At 33.9% G+C, this 27,749-nt stretch overlaps 1 protein-coding gene across 1 annotated transcript in view; it reads left to right on the top strand.

Moving 5' to 3' along the window:
* Positions 1 to 27,749, top strand: part of CNBD1 (cyclic nucleotide binding domain containing 1) — a 617,967-nt gene that overhangs the window by 530,728 nt on the left and 59,490 nt on the right. Inside the window, exon 11 of the mRNA XM_011937078.1 lies at positions 27,313 to 27,380. Within this exon, the coding sequence (XP_011792468.1) occupies positions 27,313 to 27,380 (68 nt within the window). The remainder of the gene's footprint in view (positions 1 to 27,312; positions 27,381 to 27,749) is intronic.

Below are 27,749 nucleotides of genomic sequence, written 5' to 3'. Positions count from 1 at the left end.
ATACCCGTGTTTTATTTTTCTAGTTAGAGGGCAATTATCCATACATAAAAAGAAAACATAAATTCTTATTTTTTAACAAATCGTTTTAAGTTTAAGATAATTAAACTCATCCATTTGGTTAAGTTTTAGAAATTTTTAAATTTTATGGCTCTTTTTCTGCTGGTTTTTAAAAGAAAATGGGTATTTTACACTATCTTTCACTCCGGACAAAGAAAAGTCTCTGTTATTTTTATTACTACCAAAATAAAGCAAAGCAAGGTGAGACATTATTTCCATTAAGTAAAGTCTCTAAAGCACCAAATTAAGTAATTGAATTAAAGTAAAATGATATTGTTTTAACATTGTGTCCCCACTTTGCCTGCTAAGCATAGATTGACAGCTCAAAAGCACTTTGCTTAATGTTTTTTTACTCAAAATACAATAACATAAAATTAAATATATGCTTTGAACTAGGCAAATATGACTATAGAGTCCTTTTAAGATGATAATAAGTCATCTTAGGTGAGCACCATTCTGCTCTCTACTTTCATTAGTACAACTTTTGCATTAAATATTTTAAAGTTGCAAAAGCAGTAATCACAGATGAATTGAAATGTTAGGCAGATACATAGCTGCTTGTATGCTTGTGATATTGGCATGGTATATATTTTTTGCTAGTAGTGAAAATAATAGTCTTGCTGCTACTCTGGAGAAGAGGAAAGGGAACAATATCTGAGGAATATGCCATATGTAATATAATGTATTGAAATGTTCATTTAAGAAATATGTATTCATTTTCTAATATGTGCCAAGTAATGTGAAAATGCTATAATAAAGGTTTTATAAAGTATTTCTGAGTATAATAGAAGTATAAAAATATTAAAAGTATTGCTATCTTTAAAACAGTGGTACTTTGTGTTAACTCTGCTGAGAATATTAGGAAGGCTAATGATCATTCTCTCTAAAAGCAGTAGAGGGGGTGGTATCATAGGCATAAGAACACAGTATTTCCCATGCATTTTAGAAGTTCATAGAGGTTAACGCAACACAGAAGATATGGTTTGGTTGTATCTCCACCCAAATTTCATCTTGAATTATAGTTCCCCTAATCCCCACGTGTCATGGAGGGACCGGGTCAGAGATAATTGAATCATGGGGGTGGTTACCTTCATACTGTCCTCATTATAGTGAGTGAGTTCTCACAGGATCTGATGGTTTTATAAGGGACTTTCCACCTCCTTCACTCAGCACCTCTCCTTACTGCCACCATGTGAAGAAGGACATGTTTACTTCCCCTTCTGCCATAATTGTAAGTTTCCTGAGGTCTCCCCAGCCCTGAAGAACTGTGAGTCAATTAAGCCTCATTCTTTTATAAATTACTCAGGCTCGGGTATGTCTTTATGAGCAGAATGAGAAATGACTAATACAACAGATAAAGATACCACTGTCTAATGAATGACTATGTATAGAAGAGGAAATATTTGAGGGGCTTTGAATATAGCCCTTTAATGTGTTTTCCTCAATCTCATTCCTTCCTTAGGACCATTTTGACATATGAGATACAACAGTCTTCTTCAGTTCTTTGTGGGTGTTTGTCTATAGTTTCATATAACAATCTATGCAGTTACAGCAATTAACTTTTTCCCAAACACCTTATCATTTGTTATTTAGGACTATAGAATTGCCCTTAAATCATTCTCACTTAAAATGTTACCTCTTTTCACTGCAATATACATGCCTAACTTAGAATCAGCTGCTTTTGCTGATGGTTCCTTAAACATGTGTTATTTATAACACCATGTATGCCTGTGTTCCTTACTTCATTGTTAAGTCTTCCATGGCATAGATATTTACCAGGAATAAGAGGAATTGACTTTTATATTTGTGTTTATATATCATTTTAATTTACATTTTCTTATTATTGTTGAATATCTCATATATTTATTTGATATTTTCATTTCCAATTCTACTATGACCTATTATAGCTCTTATCTATTTGTTTTCATTTGTCCATTTTTAATCAATTCATATTAATTTTATCATGTCAGTTGTATTAAAAGTTTTCCTTTTATATATATTGGAAATAATTTCTTCAGCCCATCTATTGTCTGTTTTGTAATATTTTCAAATACCACCTCCTCGTTTAAAGTATTTAGAGCTATCATTCCCCTTCCCTCTTTATGACTTCTTGGTTTTCTTTATAATGTGTTATAGTTTGTTTTCTTTTTTTTCAAGTAGTTATTTAAATCATCTGAAACTTCTCTTCATATAATTCATGGATTAATCCCTCCCTCAACAAATCATGTATAACTAATTTCCCAAATATTATGTATTTTAAAATCTATTATTTAACCTTTTGGTTTTAGATGCAAGCTTTTAAAATATAATTTTTGTCCTGTCTCTAGACTCTTGATTATTTGACTGTTGCTCATTTTACAGTGCCAGCTTTGTATTTGTTAGAGCCACTCTGGCCTTATATTTTATTTTCCATACAATTTGGATTATTTTATGCCCTATTTCTTTCAGAGCTGCAAAGTTTATTTACACTGGAATTAGGCAAGTGATCATATTATTTATACTATTAGGAGAAACGAACAGCCTCCCATGACTGGAAATGTTTGCATCACTTGTTCAGAATACCCACTTTCCTAGTTAGTGTGCTTCATCCATCATCTTGAGCCAGTCCTCTAATAAGGCAATATTGATAGACCAAATTATCATTTGTTTTGTAAGAGTGAAATCAGTACAAGACATGATATTCAAGCATGTTTTGCCTAAGTGCTGGGAAATATTGATGAAATATAACTTTGCCACAAAACTAAATTTACCTCTACTAATGCCAGGTAGTTCATGACAAGAAACAGATATTATATCTTTCTTGGAGGGTGCTAGAAATACAGTGAAATATATATTTTTTAATTTACAGTATTCAGAATTCAGGTAGATTATCTTCCTTTTAGTGCAGGATAAAATAACCACATATATGCAATTGTGGTCATCACTTTAATTTTGCTGTTATCACAAATTGATTATTAAGTTATTATCATCTGATATAGTCTGGCTCTTGTTCCCACCCAAATCTCATTTTTTAGCTCCCATAATTCCCTTGTGTTGTGGGAGGGACCCAGTGGGAGATGACTGAATCATGGGGGTGGGTCTTTCCCATGCTGTTCTCATGATAGTGAATGGGTCTCACAAGATCTGATGCTGTCAAAAATGAGAGTTTCTCTGCACAAACTCTCTCTTTGCCTGCTGCCATCCACATAAGATGTGACTTGCTCCTCCTTGCCGTCTGTCATGATTATGAGGCCTCCCCAGCCATGTGGAACCATAAGTCCAATTACGGTTCTTGGAAAGAAAAGAAAGAAAACTTCTTTCTTTTGTAAATTGCTGAGTCTCTGGTATATCTTTGTCAGTGAAAATGGACTAATACATCATCACTTTTCTGTAAATTTTTAGATATCAGCATATTTAAAATATGGGCTGGTTTATACCGGTGTTATCAGCAAACACTACATTTTTGCAAGGATTCTCATGTTATATTAATGGATTTGAAATATTTTCTTATTTTCTTATAAATCTATTTTCTGGAGATAATTAAGCATTCATGTATAGATTTTGGTAAGCTTTAAAAATTAGACATTTTTCCATTTCTGGAACCATCCAATTTTATTCCTATTTGTTGCCAAATACAGGGCCCTCTTTTTCAGAGAAAATGGACTTCCAGAGAAAATAGAAATTCTGTAGTTCTACATGAGCCTATTTGTGGACCAGTTTGTTGATATGTACTAAAAAATATAATAAACATTTTCAGTATGTGCCTGTTTGAGTGGCATATGTTTAACCTGCATAAAAATATACATTCTGATGATCCCTCTCAATTTTTCCAAATGCTTTTCAGCATATTTTCACTCTCAGTTGCCTCCATTTCCACAAAACCTTGGATTGCTTTACATAATCCTTCTTTGAAAAACCTGATTCATCCTCCTTTTATTATATTCCATGCATGCCTTTCATCACCCCAAGTCTCAGGGAGGCCTATATGGTTGGATATAATTCCTCTGTCTTAGAAGTTTAAATTCACCATGTCTCCTATGCTCAGTACATTAGGAAGTAAACATATTTTGCCTTAAGGCTTCTACATGCCATTTTTAAAGTTTCTCCTATGACTTAATGGGCTTTAACTCTATTGCTAATATTCTTTTCAGACCAAGGAAGGCAGTAAATCTAAAACAACTATCGGACCCACCTATTCTCCTGTGAAGAAAATTATCCTGTTAGTAGGATACTTTTTCTACTTGTCAGAGAGATTGTTATTCTTCACTGCTTAATTCTTTATTTGAATCAAGAAGATCCCCTCCCTACCCCACCCAACTTCTAGAAATTAAAGACACAAAAAAAACACTATTTATTTCATTTATTGATTTCATTATAATGGAACAGTATATTTGTTTTATTTTCATGTCTTAATTTCAGGTACTCCACTAGTTTAAACTGAGATGATTCAATAGCTGATGGTTATTTTTGTTACTATTGATTTGTTTCTTTTATGTTTAAATATGAAACATGGAACTCAATAAGTAAGAATTTTAAAACAGCTGCCAAATGTGTGCTTGTCCTGAGGATACCCAGTCGTGGCAGGGTCAGCCTTGGACACTGTGCATGTGCACAGTAGGACTGATTTAGAGTCACTAGGACCCTTCCTGAGTCCTTTCTCTGTTCTCCCCAACACCACCCACCTCTTCATTTGTGAACATTATGAAGGAAATCACTTAATTGGTGGTAAACTTGTCTGAAATAAATCAAAACAATTTTAAGGGCTTTGCCTCTGGAATGAGACTGCTAGATTTCAAATCCTGGGCCAGCACTCACAGTCTGAGTTGTCCTGGATAATTTATGAACCTAATATAAAGCCCCTAATGCCAAAAGTTCAATCAAGTGAGAGCAGGAGTGTTATTCAAAATATTTTTCCCTTGGTAAAGCCTAAGCTCTGATCCATTCAAAGGAATGCTTTTCAGAACAGGATCCTAAGGATCCCTGACCAGTGAACCATCATGTATTTAGCAGTGGGGCGTTATGGGATCTGGAGCAGCTTAGGCGCTGGTAGGATAGTTACGGTGCTTGGACAGTGATTATTTAACTCAACTGGTGAAAAAGTATTTCAATGTTTTAACCGGTACAGCTGAAGTAGAGTAACCCAGAACCATCACTGCAATTAATTATTTATAGCAGATCTTTCCCAAACACATTTTTTTTTCCTAAGGAGAAAGAAGAGCAATGACATCAGAAAATGTTAAAGGGAGGACATAACCAGGACCACTGGAAAGGGAAACAAGAATTGAAACCCCCCAAATACATGTTGCCTAATTCACAGATAATCAGTGGTCATGGCACCAGCAATATCACATTCCATAGGTTGTTCCAGGGGCAAGATCCTTCTTGAGCCTTGCCTCCTTTTGTGCCTGTCTGACAGCGACTCCCCAGGATTCTCATAGATTTTGTGAACTACCAATTATCCATCTACTAAAAACCTTTTCTACATAAGTTAACCAGATTTATGGTTGGTGCAAAGGTAATTGCATTTTTTCCATTACTTTTAATGGCAATAACTTTTGCACCAAACTAATAATTTTTCTGATTTACAACTGAGAGGATTGTTTAAAAATCTCATACCAGGACTGGATTTCTGGTGTTGATACACCTTAATGTGTAGAGTTGAATTCCTGAAAGACTACCATTCTTGGGTAGAAAACTGAAAAGAAAAAAAATCAGTATTTGGTTAAATTATGACATTCTACATTTGAAATAAGAGCAGTATCTTAAATAACTTGTTAGAAAAATATCAGCATGTGGCAGTGTGTTGATTAATTCTAATGGCCGTCAATAAAATTTTTCAAGATAGACCCAAGTTCAGGACACAAGGAACCAACAAAAGGATGGTTTTAATAATAGATGACATTTCTCCCTGTCACTGCTATCCAAATCGACTACAAGATTGATAATTTGATTGTTTGCATTGTTGAAAATAGTCTGTAATACACATTTAAGATCTGATATTCTGGGGTGGAAACATAGAAGAATTCTCAAAGGAAAAATTACATATCCTCTGAGATAAGTAAAAGATAAATCTAAACTCTTAAACCACTTGCAATACCTCTGGTTAACACAGTGATTTCAACTTTGGTTGCTTATTGCTTTTTAAAGAATAATTATGCTTTGTTGCCAGCCCCTGAAATTCTTATTTAATTAATTTATTTCAGAAAGTGGATTAGACATTGTTTCTTAAAAACATCTCTAAGTAATTTTTGAGAAATGATTTCTACTGAAGAAGTCTCTGGGATTCAGGCTAAAGGACAGAATCATATTCCAGGCTTTAATTTATCTCAGTTTAAAGCCATCGCTTTGTGAACTAGAGAGTGATTAGTGTACAAAAGCTTGCTGTGAGGCAACAGAAATTCCTACACTTCAAAGCTACATATAAATATAATCTTTGGATGGATTTCTAGCCAACCAAATAAACCCAAAGCAAATATATTGGAAGCCTATTGAGGTTTTTAAGATAACCACATTGAAATGAATAAATCTAAATCTCACAGACTAGAACCTGAGATATTTAATTCCTAAGGCAATCTCCAATTCCCTAAATTTACCTCAAAATCAAAGAGATTGCTAACACTTTGATTCCTTTGGGAGGGGAAAGTATCATAATGCCCCTCCCAGATACGGCCACAAAGGAAGATGGACCAAAGTTAGCCACAGATGCTAGAAGCTTGAACTGCTCTATTGGGTGACCAAGGAACCCCCTTCAGTGCTGAGAGAGACTTTTCCCTGTGCCTTTGGATCCAACAGGATATGTGTTCTGTACTACTGAACATTATGCATTATTTCTCATTCTTGTTTTTTATTTATGTTGTTTTTTGTTGTTGTTGACCCTTTTACCAATGATGCATATTTCGGTCAGAGGTTGCTGGGCCATGAGGATCTGCATCCGTGCTTAACAGAATGTGAAAACAATATCTACCTAACCTTTGAGGTAGATGCAAATCTCAATTAGTTTTATTTGTTAAGATGTTAATGATTTTCATAGAGGAATGGATTTAAAAAAATTTTAAACAAGTAAAGCTATGCATAAATATTGAGTTCCTGATATCAATTATGCTTTTCCACATTAAGGAACACCAATATCATTTGATAATTAAACACAGAGTAAAAGGTAGGCCTGAATGATGTAAGGGCCCTGTCTTCCTTGTGAACAATTGACTTAGAAGAGGACATGTGACCTAATTCTGACTAAATAATTTCAAGGAAAGTGTATTAGTTCAGTTTCATACTGTTATGAAGAAATATCCAAGACCTGGTAATTGATAAAGAAAAAGAGATATCAAGTACTTACAGTTCCACATGGCTAGGGAGGCTTCACAATCATGATGGAAGGTGAAGGAGGAACAAAAGCACATCTTACATGGTGGCAGGCAAGAGAGCATGTGCAGGGGACTGCCCTTTATAAAACCATCAGATATCATGAGATGTTTCTACTATCATGAGAATAACACAGGAAAAACCCACCTCCATGATTCAATTACCTCCCACTGGGTCCCTGCTAGAACATGTGGGGATTATGGGATCTAAAATTCAAGATGAGATTTGGGTGGGTACACAGTCAAACCATATCAGAAGGTTTGCATGAGCCTTTCAGGAAGCATTCTTTTTCACTCTCACAAAAGAGCAGTCATGAGCAATCAACTTAAGAAAGTGCTCTGCCTCTGGATTAATGTACATAAATTAATTTCCTATTATTTAAGGCATAAATATTAATAATTTAGGTTAGACAATTTGGGCTTGGCGTTTTTGAATAGGTTTTCTTTTAACTGTAGCTGAGATGGACATAAGGACCGAGCATGAGCAAAGGAACAGAAGCAAAATATCAATTGTGTGGGAGTTCAAACTTTTTTCATTGTTTCTTCTTATAGTCTCTGATATGTATTATATCATGGTGCATTAAACTGGAAAAGCTGGCCAGGGCCTAATCTCAGGGGATTTTTTATGCCATGTTAAGGAGTTGTAATCATCCAGTTGGAAATCCAGTGCCATTAAAGTGTTTTAGGGAAGTGAAATGGAAAGACTGGTACTCAGATATATGTGGAGTAGAACAAAAGGTGAAAATGAGAGCAGAAAATGGAATGGAAGCAAAGCCGTCTAATGAAGCCTATTGCAATAGTTAAATGTAGTTTGGGGAATAAATACTGAAGAATGGAGCTATTGCTGTACAAGCACACAAGCATACTTGGTGATACAATGTTTAGATCATGCAATTGTGTTGTCTCTCCAAGGAAAGTATTTATTTATACATTTTATCAAATTCAGTTAAGGAGGAATTCACATTGACTAATTAAATTGAATTTATTGCTTTCTTAATAAATGACTTTTCAGGTTTCCTCATAAAGATGCTTAAAAATGATAGAATTAGAAGCACTAACATAGAAAATAAAAAAAATTGATTTAACTTTTTAAAACATCACTACAGCTGATGTTTTGTCAATGTGCCTTTCAAAAATATAGTTTGAGACCCATTATTAAACACTTCTGCTGGTGAGCAAGGGGTTAGGCTGTACATCTTGTTTGCATCAGCAGTTAGTTTCATCTATTTTGGGGCACAGCATCAAGCACTACAGGGAATGGCAAGAGCATTCTCCTGAAATATATGGCACTTGCTGTAGATAGACCGAAAATGGAATATGGTCAATAGAGAGAAGAGTTACCTCCACTTATTACTTAGTTACCCTGGTTTCAATTACCCTAGTTTCAGTTTCCACGCACTACTGCATCCCTTAACTATTTGTTCATTATCATCATAGAAGAATTAAGACAGTTGATGAACCAGATACATTTAGGTTTTCCTTGAGATTTTCTGAATGTAGCTTTACTTCTCTCACACTGGGTTTTCTCATATACAAAATGTGGCTTAATTATCTGTATTCTTATTCTTGCACAAGGTAGGCACTCATTAAAGGGAAGTAGCTTTTTTAAAAAAATTACCGTTATTATTATATTTATATTTACATCAACAGTTACTACTACTACCGAGAGCTAGAGATCAGGTATTTTCTGAGCAAATCAGTAAACGACCAAAATTTCAAGATTGTTTCTTATGTGCTTCAACACAAATAATTTGAGTTTTATCAACTCTTTTGGATTCCTGGATGCATTTCACATAAGGAAAAATTATGGTCAGGGTACCAGACTCAATCTATGAAAGCCACTCTCCCCCGTGATGTGATTTACTTACAAATAGTGCTATCTGAGCAGTAAATAACCATGATTTATTGGTAAGATGTTTCTTTTAATTTACACGCGGGCACTATTAGAGAGAGGTTTGCTGCATGCATCCTGGTGAGGAATCCAGCGGAGAACTATCTGACAAAAGGCCAGATTCAGGGAAGGTATTAGATCAAGAGGGAAGAAGGAGACAGCAGGGGAGCAATTCAGATGGAAGGTTTTATGTCAGCAAGTATAAGAGATCCAATATGGGCAGTGGCAGGGGTAGGGAAGCAAGGGTTTGTTCAAAAGTTGGAACAGCTTGTTTATGGCTCATACAATATTGAATTAGTAGTTTTGTGATATCTAACAAACTAACAATTCCAAAAGTGATTGGTCATCACTTTTCATCATTGCCATGTTACCTCAGTTGGTGAAATTGTTATGTACATTTAAGTGGCCATATCCTGCCCTTTTTCTTATTCTTGACAAAATTTGATACTGAGTTTCGTTTTCCGAACTTTCCCTCTAATTTTCACAGAACAAGATTTATGGTGTTGAAATCATTTGCAAGGCCTGGTTATTTTCTTGCTGCAAATTCCTTGAATTAATTAATACAACTAATACTGATCAAATTAGTGCTAAATTTCTTGCATATAGAAGTGGTTCTTCTTGTTGGTTTATGTCCTGTTTGGAAAAATGGATCTGTAGTACCCACAATATATACATCTGTGTTTAAATTTGGGTTTAGCTGCTCGCATATTTGATTGAAAGTGGAAATCCTCATGTCCTCTTCCAAGTATGTAAGAATATTAGCAAATAACTATCATTTAATTTACTATCCAGATCCTCTGTTACTAGTCTAGTCAGTCATCCTTCTTATTTAATGTTTTTCTGTAGGCAACAGTGTTTCTGCAAAACTTTCTGAAAAGTGATGGAGCTACATTTTAAAATGGCATCTTTGCTTCTGTATATGTATTTCTCTATATGTACGTACCTAGGCCTCCACCAACTCACTTTTGGCAATTGCTTTGATTATAACCGGATTGAGTTTTAACTGGGAGGCAGCAAGAAATATTTTTGAGTCATAAAACTGCTGTCTTACATATCAGTACTGAGTTGAAGAAAAAATAAATCATTTTCATTCATTTGGAAAGAAAATAAATGATTCTGTTGAAAGTTGTACTTGCAGGACTTAGTATACTCAACCATTGTTACAAAAAGGTGAGGGAATAGATGTAATAAAATAAATTTAGGATTTGGACTGAGAGATTTGAATGTAATTCCAATCTCAAGCACTTAGAAGTTATATAATTTTTTAAGGCCAGTACTTAATTTATATACTTTTTTAAATCAATGATATGGTAAACTTCAATATTTCATCCTGTGGCTTAGAAATAATGCATGTAAAGTGTTTGGCAAATAGTGGCATTATTATAGTAAGTATTGTTTACAAACATAATTAAGTAAGAAAATAATGCTCCTTAGAGAGTAATATTCCTAAGAGAAACACTACTATTAGGTTATGTAATGCAAGCATATTCTTTGATTTTGTTACAAAATCACACATTTACAGCATATACTTAGCAATAATTCATAAGTGGTTTATTATTGCCTAAGACAAGGTTACCACTTTTCTTAATCTTTGAGTTTTTGAAGTATTCAGATGAGTAAAAGACTGCAAGCATGATGGTCTGCAAGAGTAACACATGGAAGGAATCAAGTATGCTATAGGCATTATCATATTATGTGCTCTTGAAAATTCCTTCCGTAGGATATGAGCATTTCTTTGGCATGAAATGTGACTAACAATGCCAATAGCACAAGGAAAGCCTATATTCAGTATTCTGTGGCTAATACACCCTGGTCACTATTTTAGAGATTCTGAAACCAGCACAGATTCTATTGTGAGCCACATAAGAAATATTAGAATTATTGATATCTATTTCACCAGTTAAAAATTTAGCTCTGTCAAACAGTAAACATCTGTTATCTGATAACACTTAAATAGTATTCAGGGAGATTGATCATCCAGTGACAAGTTGAAATCCCTGCACTTTTGCATCTTATTCTCAATATATTTCTCTGTGGATATTGAAGCAGAGCCTGTTTTTAAAGATTTATCAACCTAAAACATTATGTTGATTGCTTATATCATTTGAAATATGTATTTTCTTAATTAGATAATCATACAAACAAAAGGAAATTTAAAAGATCATTAGTTTAGTGATCTATATCCAAATACATCATCTAAGCCATTGATTCCAATCTTTGTTCATGTATGGGGAAACTTTTTTAAAGTGAAAATCGTTCATAAACATCTGTAGTATGATATTATTTTTGGTAACTATTGATTGACAAAATACATAATAGAAAAAATCTACTATAAATTTAAACATTTTAAGTAAGTTTACATTAATCACAGTAAATTCTCAATGCATTAAAAAATAACATGAATTAAATATATTCATTCACTAGAGGTAATACTCAGTTTACATTTTTTTTTTGTTTTTTTGAGGTGGAATCTGGCTCTGTCACCTAGGCTGGAGTGCAGTGGCATGATCTCAGCTTACTGCAACTTTTGCCTCCTGGGTTCAAGTGATTCTCCCGCCTCAGCCTCCCAAGTAGTTGGGACTATAGGCACACGCCACCACGCCCAGCTAATTTTCGTATTTTTAGTAGAGATGGGGTTTCGCCATGTTAGTCAGGCTGGTCTCAAACTGCTGACCTCGTGATCCGCCCGCCTCGGCCTCCCAAAGTGCTGGGATTACAGGGGTGAGCCACCGTGCCCTCAGTTTACATATTAATTCACATGCCACAGGTAATAATATCTCCATGACTGCCCATAGCCCACAGCCCCAGATTGAGAACTAAGGTATAAACCAGACTTTTAAAATGAGTATCAGTAGAGTTTGAATAATCTTGTCATTTCAAAGTATTTTGTAATTTACTCTGGAGGAAGTTATGCTTTATAGTTCTAATTATAAAATCAACGAATAACATTTTTTTCTCATAATAAACTTTGTTTTTACCTGAAGGCTATCATACATACATACATACAAAAGTACACAGCTCATAAATAAATTTTAATAAAATGAACCCATCTGTTAATCACCATACTGATCACAAATTAGCAACACTCTAGAAGCCCTTCCTTAACCTCTTTCAGTTACCTAATTACTACACCTATCTGTATCTTCAAAGTTAATCACCTTTCTCACTGGTAATATTATGAGTAAGTTTTACTTGTTTCAAAATTAATATAAGAAACACAGTATATCATTTAGTATATGACCTCCTTTGTCCACTTTTGTGTTTTCAAGATTCATCCATGTTGCTATGTCAGTAGTCAGTACTTAATTCTTGTATAATACACTTTTGTATAAATATACTATACTTTATGATATTATTGATGGATATTGGTTGTTTCTAGTTTGTGTCTATTATGAATAAATACTGTGATGAACATTCTTGCATTCTAGTTAATGCTTTTATTGCATATATTTCAAGTAGGTCTGTATCTCAGAATGGAATTTCTAGATTATAGTTATTATATATGTTCAGCTTTGGTATATACTGAGAAACAATTTTTCAAATTGATTTGTATGGACTTTCACTTCAACCAACTGTCTATAAAAATTCCTGTTGCTTTCAATCCTTGTCAACTATTGTTTTTTTCCTTTTTCTTTTATTTTAGTAATTTGGATAAGTAGATAACACTATCTCACAGTTTCAATTTGTATTACCTTGCAGAATAATAAGGCTAAACAATTTTAAAATACATGTATTTGTAATATGGATATCCTCTTGAATAAGGGTCTACTTAAGTTATTTACTCATTTGAATAATGACTGCTTTCTATTTTTTGTTGATTTGTAGATCTTTAATTATTTATACACATGAGTTAGATTGAGCAAATATTCTCTCCCTTTTGAATTGGCTTTTCAGTTGTCTTCATGTTGTCATTAGGTGAGATATTCTTAATTTTAATACAGTCCAACTTACAATTCTTTTTGTTTTATGAATAACATCTGTTTTGTCTCTTTAGAAATTTCTGTTCACTCCATCGTTTTCAAGATAACTTTCTGTATTATCTTCTAGATATTCTTCTTCATTGATTATCTTTCCCCTTTAGTTCCATAATCTGCCTTAACATTACTTTCTATGGTTTGAATTCTTGGTAATTACCTCCTCAAACATTGCTTCTGCTTCATTATCTCCTTTCTTCATGGGACCATGCTTCTATGTTTGTCAGACCTTTTCTTACATTGTTTTCTCAGTGTTTTTCAACCTATTTTCTTCCTATGCTTCAAACTGAGCATTTTCTCATGTGCTATCTCCATTTCACCTTCTTGTTAATCCCACCTATCAAGTTCTTCATTTCCGTTGCTTTATTTTTAGATACATGTATGTGTGTGTGTGTGTGTGTGTGAGGATAGATAGATAGATAATATTTAATTTTTTAAACTAACAAGTGACATAACAGAATTCCAACTCACATTACTTAAACTTGATATTCTATTTAATTGAGTCATCTTTATGAATTATTTTCAAGGACTTTGGGCTGTTTTCTCTTTGCATCTCTCAGTATTAATGATAGTGTAGGCATACCTGTACTCATTCCTCCTTTTATTGTGCTTCACCATATCATGTTTCACAGATGTTACGTTTTTAAAACAGATTAGAGGTTGGTGACAGCCCTGCATCAAGGATGTCTATCAGTGCAAGTTTTCCAAAGTATGTGCTAATTTTGGGTATCTGTGTCACATTTTAGTAATTCTCTCAATAGTACAAATTTCTCATTATTATTACATCTTTTATTGTGATCTGGGATTAGTGATCTTTGATGTTACTATTGTAATTGTTTTGGGGTGCAATGACTTGCATCCATATAAGACTGTAAACCTGATCAATAAATGTGTATGTTTTGACTCCTTCACAATTTGTCATTCCCCCATCTCCGTCTCTCTCTCTCCTCAGACTTACCTGTACCCTAAGGCCCAAGAAAATTCAAATTAGGCCAATTAATAACCATTGAGTGGCCTCTAAGTGTTCAAGTGAAAGGAAGGGTTGCATTTCTTTTACTTTAAATCAAAATGTAGAAATCATTAAGCTTAATGAGGAAGGCATGTCGAAAGCTGAGAAAGGCTGGAAGTTTTTAGCTAAATGGTAGCCATGTTTTGAATGCAAAGGAAAAGTTCTTGAAGAAAATTAAAAAGTTTTACTCCGGTAAACATGCAAATGATAAGAAAGCAACAGTCTTACTGCTGATACAGAGAAAGCTTTAATGGTCTGAATAGAAGATCAAATCAGCCACAACATTCCCTTAAGTCACAGCATCTAGAGCAAGGTCCTAACTGTTCAATTCTATAAAGGCTGAAAGAGGTGAGGAAGCTGCAGAAATTTGAAAGCCAACAGAGGTTTGTTCATGAGGTTTAACGAAAGAAGTCATCTTCATAACATAAAAGTGTAAGGTGAAGCAGCAAGAGCTGATGTAGAAACTCCTGCAAACTATCCAGGAGATATAACTAAGATCTTTGATTTAAATGGTTACAGTAAACAATAGACAAAACAGTCCAATTTTGGAAGCATATGCCATCTTCAACTTTCATAGCAGGTGAAGAGAAGTCAATGCCTGGTTTGAAAACTTCAAATAATAGGCTGACTCTCCTGTTAGGGCCTAATAAAGCTGATGACTTCAAGTTGAAGCCAATCCTCATTTGCCATTCTGAAAACCCAGGGGCTTAAGAATTAAGCTAAGGAATTAAGTTGTCTGGGCATGGTGGCTCACACCTGTAATCCTATTACTTAGGGAGACTGAAGCAGGAGGATTGCCAGAGCTCAGGAGTTTGAGACCAGCCTGCGCAACACAGTGAAACCCCGTCTCTACTAAAATAAAAAAACTTAGCTGAGTGTGGTGGTATGCACCTGTAGTCCCAGCTACTCAGGAGGCTGAGGTAGGAGAATCATTTGAACCCAGGAGAGGGAGGTTGCAGTGAGCCGATATCATGCCACCACACTCCAGCCTGGGTGACAGAGTGAGACACTGTCTCAAAAAAAAAAAAAAAGTTAAATTTACTCTTCTTGTACTACATAAATGGAACATAAAAGTCTGGATGACAGCCCATCTGTTTACAGCATGGTTCACTGAATATTTTAAGCCCAGAATTGAGACCTACTGCTCAGAAGAAAAGATTCATTTAAAATGCACATAGTCAACCAAGAGTGCTGATGGAGATCTACATGCCTGCTACCACAACATTTATTCTACAGCCCAAGGATCAAAAAGTAATTTTGACTTTCAAGTCATATTATTTAAAAAATACATTTCATTATGCTATAGCTTCCATAGATAGTGATTTCTCTGATGGTTCTGGGCAAAGCAAATGAAAATCTTCTGTAAAGAATTTACTATTCTAGATGCTATTAAGAATGTGGTGATTCATGGGAGGAGGCTGATATGTCAACATTAACAGGAGTAACTAAATTGCTTCAATCTCATAATAAAATTTGAATACATGAGGTAATGCTTATAAATAAGCAAAGAAAGTGGTTTCTTGAGATAGATCAATTCCTAGTGAAGATGATGTGAACATTGTTGAAATCACAATGAAAAATTTAGAATATTACATAAACTTAGTTAGTGAAGCAATGACAGGATTTGAGAGGATTGACTGCAGTTTTGAAAGAAGTTCTACTGTGGGTAAAATGCCAGGAAAGAGCATTGCTGCTACTGAGGAATCTTTTGTGAACGGAAGAGTCAACCGATGAGCAAATTTCATTGTTTCATTGTCGTGTTGTGAGAAACTGCCACAGCCACCCCAACTATTAGCAACTACCACCCTGATCAATCTGCAGCTGTCCACATCAAGAAAAGACCCTCCATCTGCAAAAAGATTATGACTCACTGAAATCTCAGATGATTGTTAAGCTTTTTTTAAGCAAGAAAGTATTTTTAAATTGGTGTATGTACATTTTTTAGACATACTACTATTGCACTTAATAGACTATACACTACAATATGGTTTAAACATAACTTTTATATGCTCTGGGAAACCAAAATTTGTGTGACTCACTTTATTATGATAGTTGGTGGTCTGGAACAAAACCTGCAATAACACTGGAAATACAGGTATGCTTGCATTTTTCATATTTTATTTCGTTATTGCTTTACTTACTTGTCTCTACCAATAGAGTGTATAGCCATCCAAGGTCAGAGGCTATGTTTTATTTATCCTCATTTCTGGCATATAGTTGAGGCTAAACACATTTACAGAGTGAATAAACAACAGAATTTCTTACAGTCCTATGTTTAACTTGTGATTCAATACAAAATTCCACTTTTTTCCTTTCTATAGCTTTGTCCAAGCATTTCACAGGCAGGATTAGCCTAGCTGTATCATAAACACACACACACACACACACACACACACACACACACAGAGTTAATATGTTAATATATAGTTTATAGTTTATATATATACAGTTAATAATGTCACTTATTAAAATTAAATGTACTGAAGTTTTATGTATATCCATTTATTGACAGTTTTTTAGCCTTTCCTGACATAAGACATGCGTTGAGATTTTTTAGATTTTTTTTTACATCCATTACTATAATAATTGTATTACACCCATTGATGTTTTCTAAATTTTCACCACCAAGTTATGTACTGAAAGGGCTCCTGTAAGTTAGTTGTGTTTTTTCATTAGGGCAACAATAATAGCGATATGATAAATGCCATCTTAGTGACATTCTAATATCATTTTTCAATAATAACATAATGAGTGACCATGAATGGCATAGAAACCTAAACAATATTATGGTTTAAACGAGCAATTTTTTAAAAATAGTTTTGCTTGTATAGGAGAAGTGTTTGACATAACTTTTTTTGTTGTTCTTATAATTACAACTGAATGAAATTTTCTGGGGATTCCCTTGACATTCATTAGTGCTTCTGGGGCACAAATAACCTTTTATGATAATCAGGAATTACTTAGTATCTTAGATTTATAATGCTAAAATGTTTTAAAAAAATTAAGGAACCTGAGTTTTTTTCATTTTTGACTTCAAATTAAAATGCTGTTCTCCTTCATTTTGTCTACTTAAGGCAAACTTGGAAAATGCTGTTCGTTTATATATAATCTCCATCATCATCTAACATCCAAATCCTTGATATATCATGTGTTTTGGTATGTGTGTTCCTTCTAAATATTGAAACTAAGATGAAATGACATCTGTATTCAAAGCAAAATATAAAATTAACAAAAACAGATCAGTAATACTATGTCAATATATCACTTCTGGTTACTCAATATGGCCAGGATTTGCTTCTCAAATGTCAGATTAAAAGAAATGTGCCTATCATGCGCAAGTGATTTTATTAAAACATGCCTATGTGTTCATGCTTTGAAAGACACTCACCCACATGGTCCCTGTTCAAATAATTACTTCCCGAGTGCACATGAGGCTAGACTTCACCAAGAAAAATCACCAAGAGAAATAGGAACTTCAGTATGCTAATAGACACCATGTTTTCACATTTCTGTTTCTTGTGTTAAGCAAAGAGTGACTGAGACAGTTGTCTCAATTGATAGACATTTATTTAGCCAAAGTTTGAGGACTCATCCAGGAAAAACGCAGTCACAGGAGCATCTGTGACATGTGCTTTTCCGAAGAAGATTTAGGGGAACTTCAGTATTTAAAAGGGAAACAAGAAGAAGAAGAGGAGAAAAGAGGGAGGTAGATTAGGCAGTGACGCAAATTGTTACATTTTTGTGAGGCTCTTAGATAAGGTAAAAATGCAAAAAGAAGGAATAGAGAAAAAGTCAATTATGAATTTGTCTCAGGGTAGGTGGAGGGATGATTTCTGGTCCTGTCCTTGCCCTGTACCTGTGAAGATAAGCTAGTAATGGTGAGATATAACAGAACTCGGGTTTATGTCTAGTTTATGGGCGGGTATGTATTCTAAAAGATTTAGGGGCTCACAAGGGGTTCTCAATTATTCCTAGTGAATGATTTGTGAGAGAGACTATGTGGGGAGATACGTGGCCTTATATCCTTGTGGGAACCTGGCTTGTGGATGAGGCTATGACACAGGGTTGTGAAATTACAGCTATCTGGGAACAAAAGGAAGGCAGTATTGTGTGACTCATTTTCCAAGCTTAACTTTCCCTTTTATATGGTGAGTTTTGAGGCCCCAAGTTTCTATTTTTTCACACTCACTACTTATAAATTTCTATAGCTGTGTTTTAAAATGATTCAAGTCTTCATCCACTTAAAAGATTGTTTAACTTTTAACACCTAGTGTCATTTTGTTTCGGGTATTTACCTTGGTAGATTTTATACTATGATTCAATTAAAACCCTTCAATTATTGGTGGGCCCAAACAGCTTAGCCACTGAAAGCACAAATGCTTAAGATATTATTATATTTACCAAGTAGTCAGAATTCTTCTTTTTTGTTTGTTTGGTTTTGTTTTTGCTGTTCTATCTTAAGGCATCTACAATGTACACACTTAGAAATTAATATGTACTGTGGTGGAAGGTTAAGAAAGTAGGGGTTGGTTGGTATATGCTAATACTACAACTTATATAATGTAACTTATATAATAATAATATATCTTCTTGTACTATTACAACTGTTCATTAATTAAACATACTCATTATCATTGTTATTCATTTTTTCTTTATAATTTTAGCTTGTTTCAAAATTACTAGTGTGACTTGAAAACTAAAGTAAAAAATGTGTTATTTAAAAAGTATTTTTTTACAATTTAGTACACATTATTTTTATCTTATTTTGCAAGCTGCTTGAGGTATGATTTTTGAATGGAGAATCCATCATATGGTAAACACAGAGCTTCACAGGCAGAATTTCCTTAAATGACTTATAGGTCTGACCTGGAACTGTTAGTCCCCTTCGCCCTCAGAGAAGTGGGTGCCTGGATGCTGCAGATATGTTTCTTCTGGCAGCAAGATAGACAAAATGAAGAGGGACCTGCTCAGTGCCATTTCTGCAGATGGCAAGAAATGTGAGCAATAGCTGGAACTCATTGCTATATTACAAGGATCTGAGTGTAGCCTCAAAGGTGCTGTCCCACATGGACATTGATTTCCACAGTCTGCACCTGCTTTGGTGTATGTGGCATTAGTTTTCCCTGTAGTCGTTGTTCTCTCCAGAAGCACTAAAGGAATTCTGTGAGAATATCAATTACTGGTACCCATACTCAGGCTGTCTAATTCAGTAAGTCTAGGTTGAGTTCCAAGAATCTGTATTATTAACAGAGTCCTAAGGTACTGCTGCTGCTGGTCTGAGCACTTTAAAACCACTGCCTCACAGAATGTTTTGAGGTCATAGGTTATTTCTGAAGATTGTCATAAATTGCTCTGTGTTAGGCTCCTGAAATTTTATGTACTGGTGAAATTTCAAGTGTCCCTATCAAAGGAGCACTCTCACAACACATATATGCATCCTTGCAATACTTTGAGCCTCACCGTGACACTACAGTATTGTTTACTCTTCTCTGTGTTGAATGACTAGTTGCGATTCCTGAAACTTTGCCTAGAAATCTAACTACACACTGGCTAAGCTTTCTTCTTGTCTTTCTATTTACTTCTTTTCAAGACAGCATTAATGAGCACTCTAGATTCCTGTCCAAACTTCAAGAAATGAGTATTGTTTCCTTTCATAAAGAACTATATTATTTAGATAAACCTCCTGCTTAAAAAGCTGTAAAAAACTATATAAATTACAGAATGGAATAATAAAAAGATACAAGATAAGACAAATAGGGAAAATAGAAGTATATAACCTGAAGTGGAAAAATTGAAACCAAATAAGAATCAAAACAAATTTCAACTATATATCATATGAACAGTGACAAAAAAAATTACGTCCACACACACATACAAACCCAAAAATAGATTTCAAGGGGTAAAAAGCTTTACTATAAATAAGTTGGAACACTTTCTCAATATAACAATGTTCTCAGAATTACATAACAATTTCATATTTGTATATTTTAAACAATATGTCTTCAAACCACATAAAGGGAAATTTGACCAAAAAAACCCACAATTCTAATCAGGAATGTAATAAACCTCTTGCAATACATAATAGAATAAGAAGATAAAAATAAGTAGGAAGCTACCATCCCCAAAAGTGACAAAATAAGAACCGTCAAACATTCTATTTTCTATGAAAGTGTGGTAAGAATCAATGTTTTCAGTTATTTGCAAATTAACCAAGGCTTGCAGCAATCTGGAGAGCATTTATCAAGAAAAATAGATGAATATCAGTGAGACCAATGAACTTTGTGGCGTTTTAGCTTGTCCTATAACCACATTCCCTATCCAGCTCTGGGGAAGCCTTGAAAAGCAACAGCCCCCAGCAATGGAGAAAACTAGAAGTATGACAGTCACTGGAGAGACGAGAATAGGGTTGGGGACCCTTCAATGCCTCACTCCAAAACAAGCATCCTTCTCTGACATGTCTGGTCATTCTCTGGAAGACTCAACTTGAAAGGTTGTTGTTATATGACTCAGTCCACCCGGTACAAAGCCTTTTTCCCAGGGGTGTTTGTTGAAAACAGTAAGAGGCAATTGTTTACACTGGGAGCTCCTGAAGGCTGTGGATACAAATTGAGGCAGATAATAGGCTAACCAAAAAAGTGAACATTTTCCAATGCATTCTATGAGTATTACCAAAAACAGATGAAGATGTCACAAGATAAGAAAACTACAGATCAACATTTTATAAATACAGATGTAAAAATTCTCAACAAACTTAATTCTGCACCATGTAAAAAGGATTATAAACCACGTCCATATAGAATTTAAGCCAGAAATGCAGTCTGTATCTGAAATTCAACATAATACATGAATGTAATATCAACTATTATTTCATTGTAATATGAATCATTGTAATACACTATACTCATGGGATAAAGAACAAAACCCACTGTGTTAGTCAGTTCTCATGCTTCTAGTAAAGATGTATCCAAGACATAATTTATAAAGAAAAAGAGGTTTAATGGACTCACAGTTCCACATGGCTAGAGAGGTCTCATAATCATGGTGGAAGGTGAAGGAAGAGCAAAGGCACATCTTACATAGCTGCAGGCAAGAGTGAATGTGGAGGGTAACTCCCCTTCAGAAAACCATCAGCTCTCATGAGGCGCATTCAGTATCACAAGAACAGCATGAGAAAAGCCATCCTCCACTAGGTCCCTCTCATGACATGTAGGGATTATGGGAGCTACCATTCAAGATGTGATTTGGGTGGGGACACAGCCAAACCATATTACCCACATGATCTCTTTGATGATAGAAAGTACTGAACGGGCAATAAAAGGGAATTTCCTCAACCTGGTAAAAATCACCTCCTGGGAAATTCAGCAAGTAAATGGAAGAAAAGATATCCAGATTGGAATAGAAGTAACATTACCTCTCACCTCTCTTTGCTGATGATATAATTGTGTTTATAGAAAAATCCTAAAAAATTTACACACACACACAAAGCCAGCTAATGAGTTTGGCAATATTGCAGTATTCATGATCAATATATAATAATTGTATTTCTATACACTAGCAAAGAACAGTCTAAAAATGAAATTAATAAAATTAATTTCATTTATGATAGTATTAAAATGACAATATACTTAGAAATAAAAAATAAACGTTTAACTTGGATATGGAAAACTACAGAATATTATTGAAATAAATTAGAGAAAACCTAAATAAATAGAAAGACATTGTGTGTTTATGGATTGGAAGATTTACTATTGTTAAGATGGCAATATTCCCTAAATTGATCTACAGATTTGCCATAATTCCTATTAAAATTCCTGCTCTCCTTTTTTGCAGAAATTGATAAACTGATCTTAAAATCAATATGGAAATACTAAGGACCCAGAACAGTCAACCATCTTGCAAAAGAATATGAAACTAAGAGCACGCACACTTTCAGGGTGTGAGTTTGCATTAGTCAAATTTGTGTGGTGCTGGTATAAGGATAGACATATACATTAATAGACTATAACTGAGAATCCAGAAATAAACCCACACATTTATGGTCAATTGATTTTCAACAAGAACACCAAGACAATTTCAACAAATGGTGCTGAGACAACCTAATATTTACATGCAAAAAATGAATTAGGACCCCAATCTTATACCATGTAAAAAATTAAATGCATCAAAACTCTAAATTTAACAAGTCTATAAAACTTTTAGAAGGAAGCATAGATGTAAATGTTTATAACCTTGCACTAGGCAATGGTTTCCAGGATATAACACTTAAAGCACAAGCAACCAAAGAAATATTAGATAAACTGGACTTTATACAAATTAAAAACTTTTATGTTTCAAAGGACACTATCAAGAAAGTGAAAAGACAACCTACAAAATAGGAAAAAAAATACTCACAAATCACATATATGATTAGGATCTAGTTTCTAGAATATACTCAAAACTATTATACTTCAACAATAAAACAGAAATACCTTATTTAAAAATAGGCAAATGATTTAAATACAAAGTTCTTCAAATTGGGAGAAAAGCAAATCATAAAACATTGTGATATGACTTTACATCCAATAGGATATCAAAATATAAAATACAGACAGTAATAAAAGTTGTGCATATGTGGAGAAATTGAAACCCTTATACATAGCTGATGAAAATGTAAAATGATGCAGCTGTTTTGGAAAATACTCTGGCAGTCCTCAAAAAGCAAACCATTGACTTTTTATATGACCCAGCAATTCCACTTCTATGTATACACCAAAGAGAATTGAAAACATGTGTTTGCACAAAAACTTTTCCATGAATATTCATAGCAGCATTATTCATAACAGTGCCAAAGTATAAACAACCTGAATGTTCACCAACTGATGAATGAATAAAAAAAAGACATGTCCATATTATATGTATATATATAATTATTCATTCATAAAAATTAATGAAGTACTGATTTATGCTACAAACCATAGATGATTCTTAAAATAACAAAGTCAGACGCAAAAAGGTACATATTATATGACAGCATTTATATAACATGTCTAGAATAAGCAAATCATAGACACAGAAAGATTAGTGTTTGCTAGGATCTAAAGAGAAATAGGGATGGAAAGTGAATGATAATAGATACAGTATTTATCTTCAGTATGAAAATGGTCTGGAATTAGATATGGTTTCACAGTTGTATGAATACACTGAAAACCACTAAGTTGTACTTTTTAAAGGGGTGAATTTTATTGTGTGTATACCTTTTTTTTTTTTTTTTTTTTGAGACGGGAGTCTCGCTCTGTCGCCCAGGCTGGAGTGCAGTGGCTGGATCTCAGCTCCCTGCAAGCTCCGCCTCCCGGGTTCACGCCATTCTCCTGCCTCAGCCTCCCGAGTAGCTGGGACTACAGGCGCCCCCCCTCGCCCACGTAGTTTTTTGTATTTTTTAGTAGAGACGGGGTTTCACCGTGTTAGCCAGGATGGTCTCGATATCCTGACCTCGTGATCCGCCCATCTCGGCCTCCCATATTGTGTGTATATCTTAATAAACAATAAGAATGCATAAGATTTGGACATGTCCATGTTGTTACATATTTACAAAAATTGATCCTATGCCATACAACTCATTTCAAAAAATTTCAAAGGATATAGTCATTCAGAATGTGTTGTATAGACCAACAGTGGAGATCATCAGCAAAATCACAAGATAGCTCTGAAAAGAGTAGTGAAATTGATACAGTAATCCCAGGAAATCTTCACAATATGAAATAGACTATGCGACTAAGTTTGTCTATTGAATAGACTGAATATGTAATTTAAAATATTCCCACAAATGCCCATTCACTTTAAAAGTATGAATTCCTGTGAATTCTATGAAAAATTTAAGGAAGACATGTCAACCCTACACAAACACTTCTAAAGGACAAGGGAGAAAATGGTCCTAAATTATTTAATTCACCCATGATAAACTTTATGTTGAAACCTGATAAGGGCTTTACAAAATAAGAAATTATTGGCCAACCTCATTAATAAAAATATATATTATATATATTTTATTATATGTAATGTAGCAATATGTAAGTATATTGAATCCAGAAATATATAGAAAACACTATACATCATGACCAAGTTTGATTTATTACAAAATGTAAGATTCATTTAACAATAGCAAAGTGTTACTATATTTTTATAGTAACAGTGTTACTACATGTTTACAGAATAAATGATAGCCATCATTTGGTCATCACTTTTCAGACTCTTAGTTTTAAATTTTTTGCTCAATGAACTCAGATACAGTGTTATTTCCATCACTATCATTGAGGTTTTACAGCTTTCTGTAAGTACTGTAATGAAAATATGTCAACTCTTGAGGGCATTCTTCTTTAGGAAAACCTGATAACAGCAGGATCTTTTAAATTACATCCTGTAGATCAATTTGACATTAGTTTTTCAGCTGTCCCTCCTGAGGTCTCTCTGAAGGTACAAAGAAAAGGAAACAATCATTCTTTTATGGCTATCATAATTGCTGAAATGGAATCACATGGTATTTCTGCACCCTCTTTGCAAAAGTATGCCTCTTTATTTGTTGAAATGTTGTGAGAAAAAAAGAGAAAAGTTTTATTATGTGTCAAAGTTTGCTGATAATCGGAGATGACATCTTCCCACTTTGGATTTCTGTCTCTTACAGTTATTTGAGATAGAGAGAGACAACCCCATTTCAAATAAAATCTACCTACTTAATGACCACTCTCTTTCATGCTGCTATTATGCTTTTGCTATTTAAATATAATGTTATAATAATGCTTTAGGCACAACTGATTCCTAATTTTGTTTTACCTACATATTACTTTCCCTGCTATAAATTGTTTGCTTGATTTTCTAAATTATTAAATGCAACATCATGATCTGAGTAAGGTAAGTTTGGTATAAAAACTTAAATAATAATGCTAACATTTATTATGAAAAAATTATGTTCCTGTAGTTTCACATCCATAAAATTGAGAGAAATTTTGCACAATTCTGGGTTGTGCCCTATGTCAATTAAAAACAATACCAGAAACTTATAATGAGGTAATTATCCGCTTTTACTTTTTTATCAAGCTAGGCAGAACTTAGCTAAAATCCTAGCAATGCCAATTGCTTAATTTTCCTGAGACATCAATTTCTCGTTTGTAAAATTGTGGCAAGGCTACCTATCTGGTAGCAATTTCTGTGAGGACTGCATGAAATAATGACAATTGCAGATTCTGTGATCTGGCACCTAGCACTTAGTATGGATAATCAAATTTGAGTTTCCTTGGCTCACTTCTTGTATCAAAAAAATTCATTTATGTATCCCATTGACAGACCCAAAGGGTACAGTTCCTTAATTGATTTAATTTGACCAGGGATATACCCTTAATCTAATATAAACAAATTTATAGATGTGGATAAACCAATCATCCTTTCTCAATAAATAATATAAACTTTGTCAACTAATGGAGCCAACTGTTAGCTTCTTGAATAAAATCATGTAAACTTGGGCTTAGGGCTCCCATGTTTACTAGGTGTTATACAAGATGAGATTATGGAAGCATTGAGCAGATAATGGAAGGGAAAACAAAGTCAACAGCATGACAAGGACTTCACAGATCCCCCTGTAAAGAGTGAACACCCTTCGTTCCTGATATATGTGGTTTCAGACTCAATTCCCATTATGCCATACCCTGAGAGTCTACTACCTTATTTTGTATGTCCTTTGGGACATACATCTTTTGTATGTTAGTTGACTTGAATGTATTCTACTCATTACAATCAAATGAGTTTGGACTATAAAATTGTTCCACTGCTTTTAAAGTTATGTCATTTAGAGCAGCATATATTAGTTTTCAAAATATTAAGTTGCACCATGGCTTTTTATGAATATTGATTATTCAGTAAACTGTATAAGATTGGCTAATAGGTTTATCGATATGTAGTCTGGCTTAAAACTACATCTTTACCTTAAAAGTGTTAATGCTTTCATCTATGTCTTGAATATTGAAGAAAAAAATGTAATATGGAGATTACATAAGCCTAGGGAAGAAAAATGACCAAAACAGTTTGCCCAACTGTTTGAATGAGTTGTGCACAAAACACCATGGTCCTAAATTGTGTTACGTGTTAATATTTATGTTTATATATATAATTTAAAATGTTTTCATCACAAGTAAAATGTGAAGTAAAGAATAAGGTTATTTTTGATTTCATGTAAGAATAAACAAACTCTTCATTATGTCAGCAAAGATTTTGGCTCTTTCTGCATTTTCGCTCGTCTGTCTTCAGTGTGTTGGCTGTAGTCCTTGGTCTTGTTTTTCATGCTTTCAAGATGCTGCTGCATGCTTTAAAATTTAACACAACCTTGTCCAAAACATAAAGGGCAGTTGGTTATCCTAGGTTGTTTTTGTCTCCTGGATCACTGACCTTCCCCAAAGCACCCCCCAGCATACTTCCTCCTAAATCCTATTGGTTTGATTTGGGTAGGGTAGCCAGATATACTCTATTGTGCAAGCAGAATTATGAATACTTCCTTTTTATTCTCAAACATGCCCATACTTCAATAAGAAATTATCCACCTGCTCTTGGTTTGGATAACATGCCTATATCTTAGGAGCATAAGATCCCCCTGCAAAAAAAGCCCCCCCCCAAAAAAAACCCTCAAAAAAACAAAAACAAAAAACCTCAGATATCTAGTGTTTCAACCTCTGTCATGGAAAGTGAATCTGCCAGCGGATAAATGAATGGCTTTGAGGTAGACAACCACTAATGTCTGCCACATGTTAGGTACTAAACAATTTCCAATTTCTGAATATAAAGCGGGACATTGTGTAAATTAGTCTAAATTATTGATGCTAAAATTTTATGGGATGATCTGGTTGTCTGTGAATGTGAACTTAGAAAGAAGTACTAATGAATAAATTTAATTATTAGGGGAAATTTAATTTTGTCTACTATTTTGAAATATTGATAAAAATAGGATTAGCAGTTGCTCTTTTTATTTATAAAAATTATCTTTTCATGGTATTCTAAGTGTTTTCTTTTGTTTTCATCTAGAATTAGACCCAGTGACCAAGCAACTTATGCTCCAAACAGCGAAACCAACTTTTGGCCATCTGACAGATGTAAGTAAAATGTTCAAGTTATAATAAATGTAATTCATAGTAATTAAATGCAAACATTTATTGTTTTTTCATATCTAGTAGCCTTCCTATTAAGATAAGTGTAATGTTATCTGCTCTAGAGAATAATGACATAAGACATTTGTAAAAGTTCTTATAATGAAGCATCCACCTACTTAATGTGTTTTAATTTTACTCTAAGGTACTATTTTTGGTAAAATATTTATAACATCCTTAAAAAACTTTCAGTCTGTCTCAACAAAATTATTCTTGTAATAATCCTTACCTCGAAAAGTTTTACATTTTTAGAGTGGAATATAAACATTTAAATAGATATTTCAAAGGTCAGGGGTCACCTTTTTTTTTTTTTTT

The sequence above is a fragment of the Colobus angolensis genome, unplaced genomic scaffold (assembly GCF_000951035.1).
Source record: "Colobus angolensis palliatus isolate OR3802 unplaced genomic scaffold, Cang.pa_1.0 Scaffold16, whole genome shotgun sequence".
In the NCBI taxonomy this organism is placed as follows: domain Eukaryota; kingdom Metazoa; phylum Chordata; class Mammalia; order Primates; family Cercopithecidae; genus Colobus; species Colobus angolensis.
Note: the sequence above shows the minus strand (reverse complement) of the source record. Positions and strands in the feature narration are given on the sequence as shown.